This window comes from Polypterus senegalus, chromosome 18, assembly GCF_016835505.1.
Source record: "Polypterus senegalus isolate Bchr_013 chromosome 18, ASM1683550v1, whole genome shotgun sequence".
In the NCBI taxonomy this organism is placed as follows: Eukaryota; Metazoa; Chordata; class Cladistia; order Polypteriformes; family Polypteridae; genus Polypterus; species Polypterus senegalus.
In genome coordinates, this window is record NC_053171.1 from 35,558,785 (window position 1) to 35,582,925 (window position 24,141).

At 38.5% G+C, this 24,141-nt stretch overlaps 1 protein-coding gene across 1 annotated transcript in view; it reads right to left on the reverse strand.

The window, feature by feature from the left end:
- The window catches only part of naa30 (N-alpha-acetyltransferase 30, NatC catalytic subunit), a 38,528-nt gene extending 17,208 nt beyond the window's left edge, over nucleotides 1-21,320 (reverse strand). Inside the window, exon 1 of the mRNA XM_039741306.1 lies at nucleotides 20,257-21,320. Coding sequence (XP_039597240.1) covers nucleotides 20,257-21,126 — 870 coding nt within the window. The 5' untranslated portion in view covers nucleotides 21,127-21,320. The remainder of the gene's footprint in view (nucleotides 1-20,256) is intronic.
- Between the last annotated feature and the right edge of the window lie 2,821 nt (nucleotides 21,321-24,141).

Here is a 24,141-nt window from a genome sequence, read left to right on the forward strand (position 1 = left end):
TTTACATATAACATTTTTGCCACATTACTATTAACACTAATTCATGAATGTTAGTTAGTGAATTAATGCTATTTAATTTATGGAGATTTTTGCAACAGAAAAATATCAGTACAGAACAATTAGGCACAAGGCTGCGTGTAGACTGAAGTTATGCAGTAGAAATAGCAACAGGAAAAGGATAGCTTGCTCATACAAATACATAATGAACCCTCAACAGTTTTAAATTACATTCTATATTAAGATGCATCTGGAAACAGGATCAAGTTACCCCAAAATACTTTGTGAGTCCAAAACCATATTTATCAAAAGTGTGTGCCTCATCTTTTAACATACATGAATCACACAAATATAGAATGTGTACTTGCATACATCAATGAAAGATGATACCAAGCACAGACCATGATTTATTATATATGCTAACTGTATTAAAAAACAAACTGGATATTTTATAGTAAATAGGACATTTACCAAGATGTGAGCATTCAAATGCACAGAAGGTAAAATAACTCAGAAGGTTTACTCTCTTTTAGAAAAAAGTACATTTCAGTAATAAAAATACTCCTTTAAGGCTTTTGTTTGAATATTGCCTTAACCTTTTTTATTTATATAAACAGTGCTTTATTCATCTATCATTAATGGTTTCTAACGCTAAAACTGCAATCTTTATGTAGAACAAGATTTTTAAAAATTAGTTTTCATGCTACATCACATAAAAGAGGCATAATGTGTTTAAGTGTGCCTCATTAAATTAACACTTTAAATAGCAAATGGTGAGAATTTAACGCAAAACCTTTGGTACCCCAAAATATTTTAACAGTCTTGACAAAACTGTACTTTCTGTAAAATATCAGACACAAAGAGAAGTTAACATATGAAACAAATTTAGAGTCTTATACTTTAAATTGAGAATTAAGAGTTATTAAAAAAACTACAATACATTAACCAACACAGCTTGAAAATGAAATGGTGTAAAACATCTATAGTACGAGGGGCATTCAATAATTTAACTACTTCAGTAGGAAATAATTTTTCAAAAAAATTATTTTTCAATATAGTCCCCTAATAGCTCCATACACTTTATCCACTTTTCCTGCAGTGACTTTCGAAAAAATGTTTCTACCGTTTGACCTTCAAACCAGGATGTCACATCTGCCTTGATGTCTTCATCACTTGAAAAGCGCTGTCAACAAATAGATTTCTTTAAAACTCAGAAAAGAAAATAATCTAAGGGTGCTAGGTTAGCACTGTAGAGTGGATGGGTCAACTGCTAGAACAGTCATTCTTGAATGGCAGCCTGTGATTGACATGACATGTGAACCGGCGCACTGTCATTATTTGAACAAGGACACTCCTGACATCCTGTATCTTAATCTGTTAGACTCGCACTGAGCCACAACTGTACATTTGTGACCTTGAGACATGTTTCAACATGATTGCTACTTTCTTTCATACTCTGGTAGATAAATTATTGAACATCCTTCATATATAAACACTGTAGACAATAAACACATCCAATGACCATATTTCAAGGCCTTCACTTTGGTTTTAGAAATTAATATTTAACTAGTGAAATAATGAAAATTACATGTTAATGTTAAAAAAATTTATACACAATGAAGTTAAAAGTTTTTTTCTTAACTCTTACGAAAATAAATCGGTGAGAGTGCAACAACATAAATGGGAAACAGAATTGCAACACTGATTGCTGAAAGACTGAGAATAGTTATGTAAATAACCTCAAAATAAAATAATACTCTTTACTCAAACTTAACATCACACTTCTACAAGTCAATGAGTGGTGGAGTTATTATGGATGACAGGTTATGCTCCACAGTAAATGTGGCAATATTTTGGCATTTGGTTACATACAAAGTCTGGTGTAGATGCAGCAGCAGTTGTGGTGGGTACTGTTACTGGCAAGACTGATGTAAACTGGAAAGCACAATAGCTAACCCTGTGCATTTATTCAGTGTCGTGCTGTTAACAGTACCTTTTTACACGCATGCTGTGCTGTAGCAGAATGCACAGCAAAGAAAGTAAAATGTGTTGCACCAAGTACCAAACTTTTGGCCTTCATACCCCTTTTTTCCACCAAAGTCCACTGCTATTTATTCTAACATTTTAATCTACTGCACTTGCATCTTCGTCATCCTTAAGCAACTTTCATTCCTTCTCGAGCAGAGACTTTAAATCATAGTCACAGCCATTCACAAAAAGAAGCACTAATGACTGCTTAACAGGTTTAAATATACTTAAAATGAAAACTGATGTATTTGATTTAAGTGTTTGTGATAACTTTAACAAAACAACATAAAGGACAGTTGTTATTTGACATCAGAAATCCAGAATGCTTTGTAGTTAGCATCTCACATATAATAAATTAACAAACCATGGCTTCAATAAAATGTGTACCTATTTTGAACGGGAACAACTTCAAAGCTGAAGATGCACGTTCATGTATTTAACAAGCCATTTAAACAATGGATGCCACTTCTATTTCACCTTTTTAATATCTGTTATTATATTTTGACTAGTCAGAAATGTACAACTTGTTTTGTTCCAAAATCTCACATGCATGTCGATCTTACTGGCTCTGCTGCACAATTATGCACTTTCTCAGTATGCTGCAAACACTCTACTTTGACTAGCGGAACTTCCTCTTTGGATTGTCAAGCAAGTTTACAATAATGTATACTTTATGATGGGGGGGTGGTGGGGAGAGTGTGAATTGAGTTCCAATTGTGTTTATAAACCAGGACGCAAAACGAGTTGTGAGTGGATGTAATAAGGCAGTAGTCCGGATGGAATCTGCTTTAGGGATTTGGATTAAAGACTGCCGGAAGAAGAACAACAGCGGTGCTGCACAGTCGCCTGAAGAGGCTCCTTTTGAAGGGCTGTAACGCTCTCCTTTGTTGAGCAGTAAAATCAAACTCATCGTTATCGGACAAGTAGTCGTGTCATTGTTGGTGACTAACCATAATTAATTTTCTACTTACAGTACTTAGTACATGTACATACGTTTAGTGTCATTGTACACACATTTACTGTATACAATTTTTCTTGCATTATACGTATTTATTGCTGGTGGCCCGTCTATTGTAATGTCTGCAACATATGTGATATCGGAGACGCTCGATATCTTTAAAATAATATTTAGGTTTTATTGTATAAAAACAGTGTGTTTACATACATAATTTCAATGAATCTTACCTAATATCTAAGAGAATACAAAGGGTTTATGCTGTATAACTGTGCGGGGAATATTTATAAACAGTGTGGGAGAGTTTATAAGGGCTTAAAATATCTAAAAATAACCATACAAACATATGGTTTCTACTTCGCGGATTTTCACCTATCGCGGGGGGTTCTGGAACGCAACCCCCGCAATCGAGGAGGGATTACTGTATTTTGCTATTTTATAGTCACTGAATAATAAGCATACAGAATTTATTTTTTTGTTAATAAAACAAACAGTTAACACTTGTGGTCTATAGTCTAGTACAAAAATATGCTTTAATATAGGACATAAAACTTCTGTTTATCTGGTTATGCAGATTAGTGTAAAAGTTTTTTTTAAGGGATAAAAAAAAAAAAAAGAAAAAACCTGAATCGCTCGACCAAGTAACATGAAATAGGTGATAGGTATTGGCCTTAAAAAAAAAATAAAAAAAAATATCTCATATGGTGTATCCAACTGTCTCACAGCTAAAGCTTAGCCACAACTGGGTCATGCAACCAGTAAATGATCAATCTTTACAACTTGCCTGAAGAAGGGGTCTGAGTTGCCTCGAAAGCTTGCAAATTGTAATCTTTTTAGATAGCCAATAAAAGCTATCATTTTGCCTGGCTTCTCACTAACTCTGTCTTTGATATCTCCATCCTTCGAAACAATTATCGCTGACAATTCATCACATTTTGGTTTATTATATATGTGAGCATGATCTTTCGGATTTATACAGAAATCCAAGAAAAATTCTCTGTCCATGTTTTTCAGATAAATTTCATGTAAAGTACAATACTTTTGGACGTATGGATTTGTATCCATTATTAGCTGTAGAATTTCTAATACATCCAATTGTTTAACTCTTTCGATTCTATGTTGCATCGCTTCTCCGTGATTACAAATATAAACCTGACTGAATTGTGGTTTCTTTGGAATTAAACTTGTAGTAGCTTTAATTGTTGCAGAACCACAGATTCTCATAGCATATGGTCCTGAATCATGTAAATCTACATTTTGAGCACTGAATGATGCAAACGCGAACAGATTATTGTAGATGCAGATATTTTGCCTGTCGTGTTTGTGGATTTCACTTTCACCAAACAACCAGTGGTTACGTGGCGCAGCGTAAAGGGACTTTGTCTCTGACGCTGACATCTAAGATTCGATTCCCGCGAGAGGGGCAGCAGAGTGTGTAAGCCTGATAAGCCCAAATAAGGGAGAAACACGTGTTGCGTACTCTTTGCATTATTTGACAGTAAACTATGTAATAGTCTATGATCTGCTTCTTGCAACCGAGAGGGCCCGTGGTGGATGTTTGCTAACTGGTAGACCAACCTCATGCGTTACCTGGCAGGTAACCACTCATATAATCAGATCGAGACTCAGACTACGGATGCTATGAATATATAGGCAGTCCCCGGGTTACGTACGAGATAAGGACTGTAGGTTTATATTTAAGTTGAATTTGTATGTAAGTCGGAACAGGTACATTATTTTAATAAATGCTATTGTTGACCAACTGTATCCAAGTGCTCTGCCAATGAATGATGGAGTTTCACCTCTCTCTGACCTTTTTATTATTTCTACTTTATTTTCAATGGTTATGGTTTTTCTCTTCTTTACTGTATCACCAGCACTTGCATCAGATTTGTGTTTCTGAGACATTCTTGAAGGGTGAAGACAAAAGGTTAAGATGAGCTCTTTTGCACAGCACTGTACACGCTATCACAGCAGGAAGGCACCCGTCGTAAACACGTCTCATGTACTGACAAGAGACAACTTCCTGCAATGTGCGTAACAGTACAAGCAGGCTTGCTATTGAGAATGAATGGGGGTGGAGAGGGGTGGTTCACCACCCGCCCACCACATAGTCACCTCCACTACAGTATGCTGCCTGCAGCGTCCGCCCACTGAGAAGGAACACGGTGCAGCCAAAGGCGGGTAGTGAATCGCCCACCACTGCCCCCATTTAACAGGCAGCCACCCAAGGCACACTATAATGCTAGCCCCCGCCGCCCTGTTCACCCTCAATGGGCTCTGGGACACCGTTTGTAGCATAACCAGCCTCCCACCGAGAACGAACGGGGCAGCCGTGTGTGGTGGGAGGGCAGTGAAACGCCCCCCTCCGCTCCATCCAGCCTGCATCCAGTCAGAAGCAGTAGCTGCGGCAGCATGGTGGGAGGGGAAAGAAATGCCCAATTAAGCCTCCATCCTGCACATGAGTGATAGCTGTGGCCCTGGTGACTATGGACCATGGGTCACCGCTTGCCGGTGGGAACTGCCCGAGGGAGACTACACTGTGCAAGCAGCGAAATCACCCCTCTCCACCTACCGCTTGCAGCATCCCCAGGCCGAAGATGAAGGAGTGGCAGTTACTGAGGCGCATGCATCGCAGTCCTGTTTGTGTTTGTGTGTGTGTGTATATATATATATATATATATATATATACATACACATACACATATACGTACATATATACACATATATACATATACACATATACATACATATACACATATACATACATATACATATATACATATATACGTATATATATATATATATACACATATATACGTATATATGTATATATACACGTATATATGTATATATATACGTATATATGTATACTAGCAAAATACCGGCGCTTCGCAGCGGAGAAGTAGTGTGTTAAAGAAGTAATGATCGTCAATGTAATTGTTTTGTCACTGTTATGAGCGTTGCTGTCATATATATATACAAAATATATATACAAAATACCCGCACTTCGCCGCGGTGAAGTACTGCCTTAAAAGTTTTATTAAGAAGAAAATTAAACCTTTTTAAACTGAGGGAAAATATGCCAATAATTATTTGTTAAGGATCTCTTTGTATACCACATTGTGAGTTCGGCCCTCCGGTTGTAATATGACCAAGCTGTGCGCTGAGCTTACTCTTAAGCATGCAAGTACAGTTGGCCATGTGAACAGTAATTTTGTTTCAAATCTCACAGCTTGGATTGCTACTGTCATAATCGGTTTGAGTTTCATGGTTTGTTTCAATTACGACAGTATTTGTAGGGCTTGTGTTGAAGTGACATTCAGCATCTGTCAAGCGTTGTAAGTATACAACCAGTTTCATCGATAACTTCACATCCAGCTTTTGAGAGTTTAAACATTCATAAACATCAAAGTATCCACTACTGAAATCATCACCTGTCAATCTAAGATGTTTAAGAGGCATTGGCGGTTGTCCAAAGGTGTAAAATATTTGGCCATTTCGTCCACTTGAAAGCGACAACCGAACAATTCAGCGGCAGCCATCAAATCACATGCAGATGCATAGGTGAAGGGCTTAAGCATTTCACTCTTATAGTGCTCCTGTGTAGTATAATTATCTCCTGTACCGTCATCAGTCCACACCTTAAACCTGTCCCAGTCGTTCAATACATAAGACACAATGTTCCTCCAGATATCAAGAGTGAGCCTGATATGGCCGTGCAATATGTAACAAAGAGAATGGAAAAGATAGGTGCCATCTCCGGGCATGGAAACTACTCGGTAAATGACAGTTCTTTGATCAATGGTTATCACCTCAATAGACATGTTAATGCGGGTTAGGTTGGAATGATAAAGGAAATGGGTACCTGAACAATGTAAAGTAAGTCTAAAATACCTGCACAATAACTATAATCGTAATAAATGAACAATAAAACAGCGGAGAAGCTGTGGATTAAATAAAAAGGCTGTAGTTATCAGCAGGGAGACGTGAATCCCGTGGCGAAGCAAGGAAGGGAATGTAGAGACCGGAGTGACGGACGGCCTCATATAGGCAGGCAGCCAATAACGGGGGGCGTTGGGATGGGGACCCAATGCCACCTCACACGGTGACTGAGCTGCAGGCTATGGACGTATATATGTACGTAAGTAGGATTCAGTTAGCGTTGGGAACCCGCTGCCAAATTTCTTGAAGATGGGCCCATAAGTAACAAAGACTGTTGAAAAGTTCAGTATGGCGGCCGACAGTGGCATCATACCATCGAAATAAGTACGTACATCGGTTTCGCTTAGCGCAGGGAAGCCGCCTACCAAATTTCGTGAAGATGGGGCCATGAATAAGAAAGTTCAACATGGTGGACGTTGTCGACCGTTATGACCGTTACGTGTAGAATTTCAAAATGAAACCTGCTTAACTTTTGTAAGTAAGCTGTAAGGAATAAGCCTGCCAAATTTCAGCCTTCTACCTACACGGGAAGTTGGAGAATTAGTGACGTTGGAAAGTTCAATATGGCGGCCGACAGTGGCATCATATCACCGAAATAAGTATGTACATTGGTTTCGGTTAGCGCAGGGAAGCCGCCTACCAAATTTTGTGAAGATGGGGCCATGAATAAGAAAGTTCAACATGGCGGACGTTGTTGACCGTTATGAGTAGAACTAGCAAAATACCCGCGCTTCGCAGCGGAGAAGTAGTGTGTTAAAGAAGCAATGAAAAAGAAAAGGAAACATTTTGAAAATAACGTAACATGATTGTCAATGTAATTGTTTTGTCACTGTTGTGAGTGATGAGTGTTGCTGTCATATATATATATATATATAAAATATATATAAATATATATATATATTTACACACACACAAACATATATATATACATATCTATACATATACATATATACACATACATATACATACACACATACATACATACATACACATATATACACACAAATACATATATATATACATACACACACACATATATAAACATATATATACATATACATACATATCTACATATATACATATATACATACACAACTATTTCGTATCAGTGCAATACACTGCTTGTTAAAACGGATAACTCCCGCTCTTACGTGCAAGTCTGCGTGGATATTATGAACTATCGTATTTGTTCAAGTTCTATTTAAATTTTAAATAGAAGGAATTTTTATTTAGTCGACAGAAATATCTTTGGTAGGAATGGTAAAAACAGACAGGAATATTATTCCTGAATAAATCAACTCAAACCTTAAACAACTTATAATATTTTGCTCTCCATAAAAATATATCCTGTCTAAATTATACAAGTTAGAAATAAAGTAAACATTAAAAGAACAAACATTCAAATTTCTTTACTCTTATGTAATTTTATATTTTATAAAAATAAACTTAGATTTTAAATATACCAAAAGATTTTGCTCTCCATAAAAATATATCCTGTCAAAATTATACAAATTCAAATATGAACATGCTGCATAACAAAACCTGGAAATATAAATGTGTTCCTTTCAGCAATAACAAATCAAATCATTCAGTTGTCTTTGCTCATATGTCATTTTAGAGCTGGACGCCTGGCATCTTTTTTTGGCCACAAGTTCGTTTCTGTTTGGTGTGAGGTTCTGTGTTGTGGAGATTATCAGGATGGATTGCAGGTGCTCATCAGTGAGGCGACTCCTGTGTGCTGTTTTGTTAGTCTTTATCACTGAGAAGAGCTTCTCACACAGATATGTGCTACCAAACATGCACAAGGTTCGAGCCGCATGTAGACGGACTTTTTTTGTTCTTCAAAGTCACCAAAGCGCCGTGCAAACTCAGTGCGCAATAAGTGTAGTAAGCGGTAAGTGTTCGGCAAGGCAGCTGAAGCGCTGCATTATGGGATCTGTAGTTTATTGTGTTACCAGCTCTTCATATACCCGGGCTTTAATAACAATAATACAGTATATAAAATGATCCCGCTTGAAAAGATATATTTTTTCAAATGTGATCGCGCAATTCAGATAAGAGTTGACGCGCACTACAGCCTGCATGCCTCAATGAGTCATCCTCCCCTCGCTCTTACTTTTTTACCGTTCATCTAATGAATACACTGAGTATGGCTTTACCAAAACAATCATTGATGGCGAATAAAGTATCCATTATTCGAGTATGTAGAGTGGGATATATATATATACATATATATATACCCGCGTATCGCAGCGAGAAGTAGTGTGTTAAAAAGGTAGAAAAGAAAAGGGAACGCTTTTAAAATAACGTAACATGACTGTCAATATACAGTATTTGTTTTGTGAGTGTTACTGAGTGTTGCTGTCATCAAGGATTTGATTATCATTATTTCTTTCAATCAGGTTCGTATTTGTAGGATGTGTTGTGTTCAAGTTACATTCCGTGTTTGTCAATCGTTGTAAAGATGACAGGTTTCATTCATCGATTCGTTTCTTACTGCATCAATAAACAGCTCGTCTTCTTCTTTATCTGAGACCTGACACACTGCATGCAATGGTTTTTTTTACACTGTCTTCCTTTAGCGGGACATTGACTTTTTCCAACGTGTGCTTTGTTTCCACAGTAGCTGCATTTATGAATATGCTTATCAGACGCTTCATATTTTTGCTGCCTTTTCAATTGTGTAATTCGGTTTTTGTTCAGCGCTCTTTGGAACTGTTTCTTTTTATCTGTGCACTGCGTCAGTTTACATGAGCCACTCGGTGTACTTGCATCGAAGGTTCCCAGCTGTGCTGGTGCCATCTCGTACTATGTCCATAGCTTTATTTAATGTTACCTTAGTCCTGGCACTTAAAACTTTCTCTCGCAGTTTCGCTGAGTTTGTGTCAAACACCACCCTGACCATCTCATCTTCCTCTCCATAAGCACAGTCCTTCACCCGTGAATATTTACCCGTGGCAGTTTGCTATTGGATTGCCGCTGACGGACGGCCTTATATGGGCAGGCACTAAATTACAAACGCCAGCGGCAGCCTGTCTATGAACTTAATTTAAAGTGTAGGTTTACATCGTGCTTTGTTTCCGAAGTAGCAGAACTCATGAATATGATTGTATATGTCACTCGCTCGCTTCTTATTGTTTCGCTGCCTTCTCAATTATATAATGCATGTTTTCTTGAGCGCTTTTTGAGGTCTTCCTGGTTTTCTATGTACTGCGTGATTACGTGGGAGGCGTGATGATGTCACACGAAACTCCGCCCCCACGGCATTGAAGCAATTCTCCATTACAGTAAATGGAGAAAAAGTGCTTCCAGTTATGACCATTACGCGTAGAATTTCGATATAAAACCTGCCCAACTTTTGTAAGGAAGCTGTAAGGAATGAACCTGCCAAATTTCAGCCTTCCACCCACACGGGAAGTTGGAGAATTAGTGATGAGTCAGTGAGTGAGTGTGTGAGTGAGTAAGTGTGTGAGTGAGTAAGTGTGTGAGTGAGGGCTTTGCCTTTTATTATTATAGATATATATGTATGTGTATATATATATATATATATATGTATGTGTATATATATGTATGTATATATATATATATATATATATATATATATATATATATATATATATATATATATATATATATATATATATATATATATATAGCAGAATACCAGAATAAGGCGTAAGTAGTGTGTTAAATAAGGTACTAAAAAGAAAAGGAAAAATTTGAAAAACAACGTAACTTGATTGTTAATGTAATTGTTTTGTCATTGATATGAGTGTTGTTCTCATATCTATCTATCTATCTATATATATCTCTATATATATCTCTATATATATATATCTCTATATATATCTATATATATATATCTATATATATATATCTCTATATATATATATCTCTATATATATATATATATATATATATATATATATATATATATATATACACACATACACCGCTTGGCAGCGGAGAAGTAGTGTGTTAAAGAAGGAAAGAGAAAGAAAAGGAAACATTTTAAAAATAATGTAACATGATTGTCAAAGTAATTGTTTTGTGTATTTGGCGGCAGCGTCACAAAGTTTTTTTCGTCTAGCTGCATCAGAAAATGTACCACAACGTCTGACATGCCTCCTTGTTAGTGTTTTCTCACAGCTTGGATTGCTGCTGTCATATATATATATATACACACACACACACAAACACAACACACACACACACACACACACACACATACATATATATACACATACATATCTTCATATCTACATATCTATATACATATCTACATATATATATATATATATATATATATATACATACCTATCTACATTATATATACACATACATACATACACACACACAAATTATATATATGTGTGTATGTATGTGTGTGTGTGTGTGTGTGTGTGTATGTATATATATACACATACATACATATATATACACATACATATACTTGTGTGTATGTTTGTATGTGTCTATATGTTTGTGTATAGCTTTGGTCACTGAGTGCAAGGGAAAAATAATAAAATATAGTCTATAAGTTATTAAACAGTAAAACATTAACGGTTTTAAGAAGTACAGGTACATTGAGCACTACTGGAGTGGTTGTGGGTAAACTACATTTTAAAGACTGTGTAACACCACAGGTAAGTAACTAACAGCAGCTAAAATGTATATGGATCATCTCTCGGTAGTAGATCCCTTTTGAAAGGCGCTACACGACGGCTGTGGTATAGAAATTACATTTTCTATGTGAACGTTCAAATTTGTGCCTGTGGTAATGTGCCTTACCGGCATTTAAAGAAAATTAGTTTTGTGTCCTCTGCAGTGTTAAGAGAGAAAGGCTTTGGTTTGGGATAAAAGGAAAAAAGGTGTAAAGAAAGGAAAGTTGCCTTTTCTTTTATATAGTATAGAGATGTGTTCGCTGACGCTATGATCGCCTTGTGTAGACTGGTGAGACGTCCCGCCATTAATCGGCTGTGATGGCACTGTCAGTCCTCCACTCGTGTGCGTGTTTTCATAATCCAAGGTGAGGACCTCATAATCGTATACGTGCAAAAGAAAGTGTGAATCGCCTTAATATTATTTTTCCGTGGTGTAGAAAAGGGGTCCCGTGTTTGCACTTGTCTGGGCTATAGCGCAAGGGGAGGATGAAAAAAATTAAAAGTGCTCACTTTGACTTAAGGCAGAAGCGCAGTCAGCGTTTCAAAGGCGGCACAGCTATCTGCGCTGGCTGCTCGACTTTTGCTATATATATATATATATATATATATATATATATATATATATATATATATATATATATATATATATATATATATATATATATATATATATATATATATATATATATATAGTCTTTCCACAGTCTTTGCACTGTGGGAGGAAACCCACGCAGACACGGGGAGAACACGCAAACTCCACACAGGGAGGACGGGGAAAGTGAACCTGGGTCTCCTAACTGCGAGGCAGCAGCACTACCACTGCGCCACCGTGCCTCCCTATATTTTAATATGTATATTAAAATCAAACAATAGATTATCCCACCTTGGACTTCTAATTGCACTTAGAACATTGGTGCTGAAATTAACAAAATGTTGGTAATGTACAGTTTTCAAAATGGGTTTTTCCGTACTTTCAGTACTGGTATACCACGTAACCCTAGAACCATAGCACTACCACAGTGTATGCCTTTTTGAAATAGGCTTCAAAGCTTCTTGACTGTATGAAGTGTTAAAAGAAGATGAACAGTCAAGGACTTTAGTAAATCTGAAGGTATACCATAAAAGAGAGAAACACTTGCTGTAACAGCTAATGCCTTAAATTCAGCTATTGTAAAAGAACACTGGAAAGGACACTCCCAGAATAAAACTATGTGTCACACAGCTCGCTCGGCACACCCATATAAGCAAACTCCAAACCTCCTTTTCTTTTCTGCTCACTTCTGCCCTGCCACCAAATAAATGAATCTGCCTCAAAAGGAGAAATCCACAAAAGGTGCATACTAATGCTAGTGTGGAGGATTTTCATGACCGTGAATATCATGAAAAATTTTAGCAGCCCACCAAAAAAGTTATTCGTTAAAAAGGAAATGCATTTTCTTCTATTAATTTTGTATACTTTTTTTTTACCTCATTCATGGTTACAAGAGTCTCTGCCTCTCTGAGCAGCATTAGGAGCAAGACACAAATCAATTCGTTAGTTATCAGCTTATCACTGTACATTAATGAACAAACCCTACTCCATTCATATATTACCAATTTACAGTCAGAGAAGCCTAACAAGCTTCATTTTGGAATTTATGAGTAAAACCAGAGAACCTGCAAAAAGTTACACATGGTGTAATCCTTTGCATCCTACTTTAGTGTATTTTTGTTCTTAATATTGAACCTTAATTTCAATGGGAAGCATATTTGACATAAGTAAAAGCAAGTACAGTATCCTACATTAAAAGATACTAAATGTGCAAAAAGAATTAGAATTTTTATTCAATATTCAAGGACCAAAACTGGTTTGTTGCATAATCATTACTATCAAACCAGTAAATCATCAAAAGATGAAAATAAAAACACATATCTTGCCTACTGGACATTTATGTTAGTTTTTAACAGTGAGGCACCGAATGATCGGACGATTTTCATTACAATAGTGATTACTAAATTAACAAATGCTGAAAAATAATTGTTATTGGCTTTTATAAGCCTTACTGTAATTTAGGTGTTCTGCTGCTTTATGCAAGGTATTAGGAATAGCTGAGCTAAAGCACATATTTTTGCTGTGAACTTCCAATAAACAGACAGCAGTAAGGAAGACTATCAGAGAGAAGGAAGATATGACTTCATTAAAGAAAATGGAGTGATAAACTGAGAAACAGGAATTGGAGTTGCTCTGTGAAATTAAACAAATGGCAAGAAAAGCTACTTCAAACAATTCATTCATACTTTTATATTTTGCCCACTAATTAAAGCGAACAATGCTTGTCTGAGTTTGGACAGTGATCAAAATTGTTCAAAGTACAGATACTGAGCTTCAAATGGAAAAAGAAGTGATAAAGAATTTTAAATTGCTGCATTGTGAGCAAAAGCTTGTTACCTTAACAGAAAAAGTGTCTATTTTACTTGTAAACTTGTTAAGCATGTTTGTCTTGAATGTATCTTATTGATAAACATCTTAAGACCATTTCATAGAATTTTGGTTTTTATTTTATTTTTTTTTAAGTTTGCCTTTTGTGTTTCATACAGTAAGAGTTCTAGTAAGAAACAAGTGCTGCATAATTAAAATGGTACTCCATATCTATAATTCCACCTAAAGAATAAGGAATGTCTAGCTGGTACAATGTAAAACAAACTGTATAAATATAGTAAATGTATATTTGTGTAGCAAAAAGCTGTAGTACAGTTATCAGTGTGTGAGAGTACAAGTTGAAATATGAAGGATCTTGTGTTCATATAAAATTCTACGTGAAACTGGCAAAACGCTTACCAAAACATTTCATATGTTTAGCAAGCTTATGGAGAGGAGTATTGTTTAAGACACACACAATGTTACTAATTGAACTGGCATTTCAAATTTAGCAGACAGTCCCAAAACTGGATGATGATCACATTGAGAAAGTGTGTGCTTTGATTTATTAAAACCATCTCCTAACTGTTTTATGAAGTTACTGAAGAAGCAAGCATTAGTAAATGTTTGTGTCACACAATTTTGGTGAAAAACTCCTGACAATATGTTGCTGCAACATTTGTGCTGTGTCACTTGACAGATGAGCAAAAAGCCAACTGTGTCACAGTCAGTCAGGAGTTATTAGATGGTTCAAAGGTGTACAACCCCTGCCTACTTTTTTTGTTGCCAAAGTTCAACTCCAACCTGAAAAGTCACCAGTTTCAAATAACAGAAAATTTACCACTGGACCTATACTACAGTCCACAAAACGAATTCCAGGATGCATTCCAGAAATTGAAAAAGCATTGGGAAATAGAGCAGGGGAATACTTTGAAGAAGATAAGTCTGATTAAGCATATAAGTAAGTATTGAAAAAAACATCTTTTTTAAAAAAATAGTGAATACTGATTGTTTAAGCTCTGCTTCAGATAAGTACATTAGAGAAGAAATTTAACACTATGACAGCCTGTAATTATGAGTAGCACTTTATCCTTAATACTTAAGGCATTAAGTAAAATAAATATTTCTCTAACTTTTTAACTAATACTCAAAAAATAAAATTCCTTAAAATACATCATATTTTTATTTTATTTTAAGGTAACTGAAGAATAAACCTACTGAATTTTATTTTGTTAATAAAAAATGAACAGGTAACACCTGTGGCCAATAGCTTAATTATAAAAATATCAAAATTAACACTTTAATATAAACAGAAGTCTCTGTATCTGGTTATTTAGGAGCTTGGTGTAAAAGCTTTTTTTTTAAGAGATGGAAAAAAAAAATGTGAGTCATAACACCAATGATAGGTATTGGCCCAAATAAAACATGATTGCTGCATCCCTCGTTTTTTATAATGAGAAAAAAAATAACTATCCACTGATCTGCTCCAAACTGAAAATCACCTGTGTAACATTTTATAGGTCTCTTCCATGTCACCAAAACAGCCCTGACCTGTGGAAGCACTGACTTCAAAAGACCTCAGAAGGTGTCCTGTGGTATCTGGCACCAGGCTAATAGCAGCTGATGTTCTGAGTGCTGTAAGTTGTCATGAGGGGTCTCTATGAACCATAGTTGTTTTTCAAGAATGTCCCACAGATGCTCAAACATTTTGAGATCTAGTGAATTTGGAGGCAAGTCAATACCCTCAACACTTTGTCAAACTACTCCTGAACAATTTTTGTGGCAGGGTACATTATCCTGCTGAAAAAGGTCATTGCCATCAGGGAATAGTGTTGCCATGAAGGGGAGTATGCAATCTTGAGGTGGGAAGGACCCAATTGTTTCCAGCAGAACATTGCTCAGGGAAACACACTGTCTCTACATGCTTGCCTTCTTCCCACAATACATCCTGCTGCCATCTCTTCACCAGGTACACAACACACATGCACCTGGCAGTGTACATGATCTAAAAGAATTACTCCATGGTCCAGTACTGAAGCTCACATGCCCATTGTAGGTACTTTCACCAGAGCATGGGCTCTCTGACTGGTCTGCAGCTATTCAGCCCAATACGCAGCAAGCTGCCACATACTGTGACATTCCTCTCATGGCCAGCATTACGTTTTACAGCATTTTGTGGTACAGTATCGCTTCTGTGGGACTGGACAAGAAGTGCTACCTTTCACTCCCGACAAACATCAATTAGCCTACGGTGTTCATAACCCTGTCACCAGTTAACCGGTTGTCCTACCTTTGGGCCATTTATGGTGGGTACTTAGCACTGCAAACTAGGAGCACCCCTACATGACCTGCCATTTTTCAAGATGTTCTGAATCAGTCATCTAGCCATCACAATTTGGCCCTTGTCAGTCACTCAGATACTAATTGTTCATTGCTTGCTCATTTTTCCTGTTTTCAATGCATCACTTTAAAGAACTGCATGTTCATTTACTGCCTAATATATCCCACCTCTTCACAGGGGGCACTGCAATGAGATAATCAAAGTTATTCAATTCACCTGTCAGTGGTTTTAATGCTATGGCTGATTAAGGCAAGTTTTAACAGACTCAGCTAACTACCATAAATATCTAATGAACTTTACTATCATCTAATGTGCAATTCTTTGGACCATTAGAAAAAGAACACTTCTGTAAAAAGTTTGCATGCTCTCTTCGTTATGTTGTGGCTTACACCTGACATAACATTCTGCAACAATCGAAAAAGTATAATACATCTTATAACTACATGAAAAAAAAACCCTCAAGACTCAAGTCAATCCCAGCTACATCAAGTGGGAAGTCTGTACAGAGTATCACTCCAACTTATTGCAAATTAATAAATGTTTGTTTACTGAATGTTGGGTATACTGTATATAAAGTCTTTTAAGTAAAGAGCTGCAAAGCTAAGATGTTGGTTAAAACCTTTCGAACTACTACACAATGATTTGTACCCTTGAAATTATTAGTGACAAGTCAAGTCAAGTTGGGGAGCATGCACTGGTACAGTGCGTTGCCGGAACCCTCTACACGGCGAAACAACTCGGGATCCCGGTTTGCAGCCCCCTAGGTAGGTACCAAGTCCAGTCTCGCCCTCTGGAAATTACCCTTTATCTGCCGCAGCCAGGTGTTACGTGGGCGATCCCTTGGCCTGGTCCAGCCACTCAGGTCCCCAACAATAAGGAACTTACGAGCCACATGGCCATATTGTCGTAACTGATGCTCCCTCACAATGCAGGTAATGTGCCTCATTCGGGACTCCATGAGCAACCGCTCATTCGACACAAAGTCGAACCAATGTTACCCAAGGATTTCCCAGATACACACAGTACCAAAGGAGTCCAGTCTTCGTCTCAGGTCACTGGATAGCGTCCATGTCTCACAACCATATAGCAAGACAGGAAGCACCAGGACACTAAAGACTTGGACCTTTGTTCGTTTGCATAGATATCGGGAGCGCCACACACCCCTTTCCAGCAACCTCATGACCCCCCCATGCTCTCCCAGTCTGTCTACTAACTTCAGAGGATGAATGTCACTGCCAAGGTAAGTAAACCTCTCAACAAGGTCAACACTCTCTCCACACACAGAAACACTGCTGATGGCTGTGCCCAAGAGGTCATTAAAGGCCTGGATCTTCATTTTTATCCAGGACACTCAGACTCCTCACTCAGTCTCTCAAGCATCCTGATCAGAGCCTCCATTGACTCCGCGAAGATCACAGCATCGTCAGCAAAGTCAAGATCTGTAAATCTTTCTTCATCAACAGATGCCCCACAGCCACTGGACCCCATGACCTTGCCCAAAACCCAGTCCATACAAGCATTGAACAGAGTAGGAGCAATCAAGCAATCAACTGGGAAATACGCAGAGATCCCGCTTCCACTCTGTACAGTACTCACTGTACCAGTGTACAGGCCAACCATGATATCCAGCAACCTCAAGGGGATCCAATGAACCCTCTGCCGATATTCGCATTGTTGACAATTTCTTTATTTTACTTTATTTAAATGCATTTATATTGTTATATACATTTTAAAATGTTTGTATAATATTGTATAAAAAACAAAGAATTAATGAAGTCTGTATAGATCTGTTCCAGTTTAACAATATTTAGCATTCATTTTGCATGTTTTAAGGTAGCGTCTGCATCCCTCACATCTGGATTATGTCTCATGGGTAATGGAAGATTTTCTTTTCTATGGCCATTTTTCAAATTTTTTGGTGTTGTACAGCACTGGCCAACACTTAGTTCTGTTATGTTATAAACTTCTCTCTCTCTCCAATGTACATTAAAAACATGATTAAAATTGTTTTAGGCCACCACTACAAAACACCACCATTTTCCTTTAATTGAGAGTGGGTTCTCAAATAGCACTCCTAGAAATCAGGTATAGTATATGCTGCAGAAATGGATCAAGTAGGTAAGAAAATAAATAGATGGATGGATTAAATGCTGATAATTGACATACTAGAAAAATAACTTAGTTTGGATTCATAAAATGTATTAGTTTTTAATTACCACATAATACTTGAGCTGATCTACACTGCACTGAAATATATATTCAGTCTAGAAACTGTTGCATGTGTTATTCTTTTTACAGCCCATTTACTCAACAGATGCCACAATTAGAGGGTTCTACCTATAGGATTCTGACTAATACCGGTATTCAACTCAGCATTCATTGGGTGTGCCACATTCCAGAACAGTATGAAGAGTCACCTTCTCCAAATTTCCCATAAACTCATGCACTCCAATACACACTGCCTTAAACAACTTACTCACAGATGTTACTATCAAGGAAAGAAAAAAAAAAAAAACAGCTGCACTGCATCCCCATTACTTTTCTGTCCTTATCAATCTCATCAGAACTTTAAATTCCAAGCTACATGACTCCCTCAACAAAAACAATGAGACCAAACTCAACTCCTTATTAGAAAAAAATCAGAAAAGGAACTTCATTCATTGTCTCCAAAAATAAACGCTCCCTTGATCTCCTTCTGTAGGCTCCCTAACCTATGCAAACTTCTTGTTCTCACCTTACTTCACAGAGGAGAGACAATTCCGCACCAGGCACTTAAGAGTTGTAATAGGAGCTGCTGTGTCATTTGCAAATATGTCACTAACAATACCCTTGTATCTGATCCCTCTAGTAAATTCAACAGTAAATAACTGGCCTTTTGCCAATGTACAAAATCCTATTTACTGCATTTCTTAAAGGAAATGTCAGCCATCTTACTTCTTGCAGGTTATTTTATAGTTAACATATTCCAGATGTTAAAATTAAAGACTTTCCAAAGCATACTGTAAAACACTTTACATCCTTTGATCACTGCCATACTGATCCTTCAATTTTGTGCTTTTTCACAGTACTTTAAAGACACTTTTCAAAACCAAAGCAGCTAAACTCATTCCCAGATTGTGATCACACATTCCTGCAGGTCATAATGACCATCTGACTTTTTAATCTCTCCCTTCTCCTTCTCTAAATGGCAGCTTTTTCATACCTATTCTCACCCACTTATCCTTTCATGAACATTGGCTTTATTTCCAATTCTATTTCTGTAACCTGCTTTTTTTCAGTCATATATCTGATAAAGGCAATTAAGCTGAAACATTGCATCTTTAACCTCCTCTGCTTTTCAGCATAAAAATAATCTTTAACGTGTATTGTAATATACACAAATAACTGAATGTTGTACCTTGGAGAAATTCTTTATGGCAAAATGAATTTACATTTATTTGCTTAGCGGATGCTTTTTTCCCCACAGTGACTTAGAAAAGCAGTCAAGATAATGAGTAAACAGTCTGGGAGGACTATTTCAGAGCAAGTGTTACAGGACAACCTGATCACCACAGGTTAAGAGTTCAGAACAAAATACAAGCTAGTTACTGTTCCAAGGTTACAAAACTAACCGATGTCAGACAGAATTCAGCCATTAGATTATATAAAATACAAATAACTCTATTTATAATGGGAAAACTGGAATGACAGTACTTTCCCCACATATATTCCACCTAGACAGCTCCAAGTGAGCTTTATTACATCTTAAATAAGTACGCTACCAAAAATTGCGTGTCATTACTACAGGGTAATTTTCACGTAAAGGAATTTGAGATTAAATCAAATTAACAAAGACTGGGAGCTTTGATAATCCCCTGGATTCCCCCAAGACAAAATATTTTACACAAAGTAACAAGTGTTTAAAAGTCACAAATCAGAACTTACGTACCAGAAAACAGAGCTGTGGCCAGTTGTGAATGAAGTACCTGTAAGTATAAATGGAATAGGGCTCCGACAAATCTTTCGTAATCAATCGCATGATGTCCGGCATTTGCAGCTCCGATTCATAGCGCACGTATTGGATCATGTCCTCCTCCTCATCGTCGTCTCCGGAATTGTCCCCTACACTGGGGAAGCTGTTCGCATTCCGACACACCGCATCTCGGACGGTGCACGCTGCATCCAGTGCGTCGGCGAGTTCAAGCACGGTGTCCTGGGCCCCGTAGTCGAGGCTAGCAGGGCGCATCCCCTCCACGCCTTCTTGTCCAGCCCTGTCATTGTGGACGGGCGGCGGCAGAGCCGTCATATCAGTCCTGTCGCAGGCGCGGCGCTCTTCCTCATTTCCCCGGTCCGCCTTGGCCTGCGTCTCCGCTCGACTCGGTGCCAGCTTGCCGCTGATGCCGGTATTCTTGGGGCAGCAGTGATGGCCGCTGTTAGAGCAGCAGTTACTCTCCGAGTCCCGCGGCCTAGACGCCGGGCTGTGGTAGTTGAGCGTGCAGCCGCTCCCGTGATGGTGGTGGTGGTGATGATTGTTGTTGAGCAGCCCCGACTCCAAGTTCGCTATGCCGTTAAACTGCTGAGCGCTCGCCAGTGCGTGCGAGTGAAGGTACAGATGATTCTGCGGCATCTTCATTAACCCCTTCCCTTCCTGTTCGGGAGGCAGGGATTGTCCCTGGCCAGGGGTCATGATACTGCCACAACTCCACACTCGCTCCTCATCGTTATCTTCCCCGGGCAAGGCGCGCCCAGCCCCGTGGAAAGGAATAACTTCGGCCGGGGATGTATGCAACGCGCTAGGCCCAGGTGGCACTTCAGCCATCCCGCTTCATTCAGGGCTGAAGGGGAAGGGGCAATAAAAAAGCGAAGGACAAGGGAGTGGGAAAGGGGACCTACTGTCCTCTCCAACGATCTCGAAGTACAGCGTGTTTCGCCTTGGATCTGCTGCCTGGTGCTCTCTCCACAGCTAACCGTCCCTATCACTCCCCTCGGTTTCTCGCTGCCGCAAAGTGTCGTTATCGCGCGTGTTGGCGAGATGATCGACGATTTACGACACTAGTTCCCGACACGCGCACACGGTTTATGGTCATTTGGGGCAACGAAGTCAAGTCACGGGCAAAACGTCATATTTTTACGCAAGAAAAGGGCATAAAGAGCCAGTAAATGAAGGTGGCCATTCGATGTGGTGGAAGTGAACGGTTAACTTTTTGTTACATTCAAGATCGCCCAAAATCCCCGTGGCTTTTGTCGTTCAGGACCACTCCGCTGGTGTCTGCCTAGCAGTCACTACCAGAAACCAAGAAATTCCAGACAGCTTTGAAAGTTTAACCAACAACGTACAGTTCAGTTAGATTTTAAATGTCAATTAACTAACGGTTTAGGCACTACGAAGACTCGCCTCAGTCGTGGTGTATCATGGTAACTGTAGTCCTAGGTTCTTACATTAAATACAGACGACTTTACTTGATGCCCACTAATTTGTATTCAGCTTTAAAAGTACCCATTGGCGTATGAGTTAACTATACGCTTAGTTAGCACATGATATGTTCATTGTGTTCTGATGTATTCTGTCAGAATATGTGAAGGTTAAAGTATTTGTATTGTGTTAGTATTAATGAGCGCTTTCAAATCATTTATTAATGTATGTATATATGTACAGTACAGGCCAAAAGTTTGGACACACCTCCTCATTCAATGTGTTTTCTTTATTTTCATGACCATTTACATTGGCAGATTCTCACTGAAGGCATCAAAACTATGAATGAACACATGTGGAGTTATGTACTTAACAAAAAAAGGTGAAATAACTGAAAACATGTTTTATATTCTAGTTTCTTCAAAATAGCCACCCTTTGCTCTGATTACTGCTTTGCACACTCTTGGCATTCTCTCGATGAGCTTCAACAGGTAGTCGTTGGGACCAGCAGTTGTGTTGTGCAGAAGTCAGGTTAGTTGGACGATCATTTATTTTTCAACAGGACAATGACCCCAAACACACCTCCAGGCTGTGTAAGGGCTATTTGACCAAGAAGGAGAGTGATGGAGTGCTGTAAATGGTCATGAAAATAAAGAAAACACATTGAATGAGGAGGTGTGTCCAAACTTTTGGCCTGTACTGTATATATGTGTGTGTATGTATGCCCGGCGCCTCCTGTCTCACCTGTACGAGAAAACCCCCATAAGATATATTGTTCAATGCGACAGATGTCTAGTTATTCATGATGTCAAGCTTTTTTGGGATTCCCCTATTTTTGACCCTGTAAACCCAAAAACCCCTTATTCTTGACCATTTTGTACCACATTTTGTGCAGTGAATGGCACCCTTTGTCTTCAACAAAAATGTTTACAAGGATGTGAACTTGAGCATGACACATCAACTAACCCCAGGGTTTCATCTTCAAATAGGATGTTATTTTATGCTCTTTTAAGGTTGCTGATCACAAGCATGACCATAATTTTGATGTTTGATTCTTTACCGGTGGTCCAAGCCCTTTAAAAGCAGCTCCCAGTATGTTTAAAAAAACAAATTTCAAAATAAGCACATGGGATATTGTTGTAGGTCAGTAATTACAAATATGATGTAATTTTTAATCCTTTACTTTGGGAGTTAGCCTTCTACTGACCTCTGTCAGTTTGTCTTCTACTTTCGGCTGCTTCCGTTAGGGGTTGCCACAGCGGATCATCTTCCATATCTTTCTGTTTAGGCCTTACTCATTTCCTCTTCCCTGGTAGCTCTATCCTTAGCATCCTTCTCCCAATATACCCATCATCGCTCCTCTGAACATGTCCAAACCAATGCAATCTCGCCTGTATACTCCACTGCCACCTCTCCTAAACACCTCCATACTACCATAGGTATGTTATCTGGACCAACGGCTTTTCCATTTTTCATCCTCTTTAAAGCTGTCCTTACTTCCTCCTTGCTAATCCGTTGCACTTCCTGATTCACCATCTCCACATCATCCAACATCTTCTCTCTCTCGTTCTCTTCTTTCATCAGCCTCTCAAAGTACTATTTCTATCTGCTCGACACACTCTCCTCACTTGTGAGTACATTTCTTTATCCTTTTATCACCCTAACCTGCTGCACATCTTTCCCAGCTTGGTTCTTCTGTCTAGCCCATCAGTCCTTTGCTCCCTCCTTAGCGTCCAACCTCTCATACAACTCATCATACGCCTTTTCTTTAGCCTTTGCCACCTCTCTCTTCACCTTGCGCCTTATCTCCTTGTACTCTTGTCTACCTTCTGCATCTCTCTGACTATCCCACTTCTTCTTTGCCATCCTCTTCCTCTGTATACTCTCCTGTATTTCCTCATTCCACCACCAGGTTTCCTTTTCCTCCTTCCTTTTTCCAGATATCACGCCATGCGCTCTTCTTGCTATCACCCTTACTACATCTGCTGTTGTTTCCCAGCTGTCTGGTAACTCTTCACTGCCACCCAGTGCCTGTCTCACCTCCTTCCTAAACTCAACCTTGCAGTCTTCCTTTTCAACTTCCACCATTTGATCCTTGGCTCTGCCCTCACTCTCTTCATCTTCTTGATGTCCATCGTCATCCTACATACCACCATCCTATGCTGCTTAACTACACTTTCCCCTGCCACCATTTTGCAGTCTTCAATCCCCTTCAGATCAGCTCTTCTGCATAGTATGTAATCTACCTGTGTGCATCTTCCTCCACTCTTGCACGTAACCCTATGTTCCTCCCTCTTCTTAAAATAGGTATAAACCACAGCCATGTCCATCCTTTTGGCAAAATCTACTATCCTCTGACCTTCTTCATTCCTCTCCTTGACACCATACCTACCCATCACCTCCTCGTCTCCACTGTTCCCT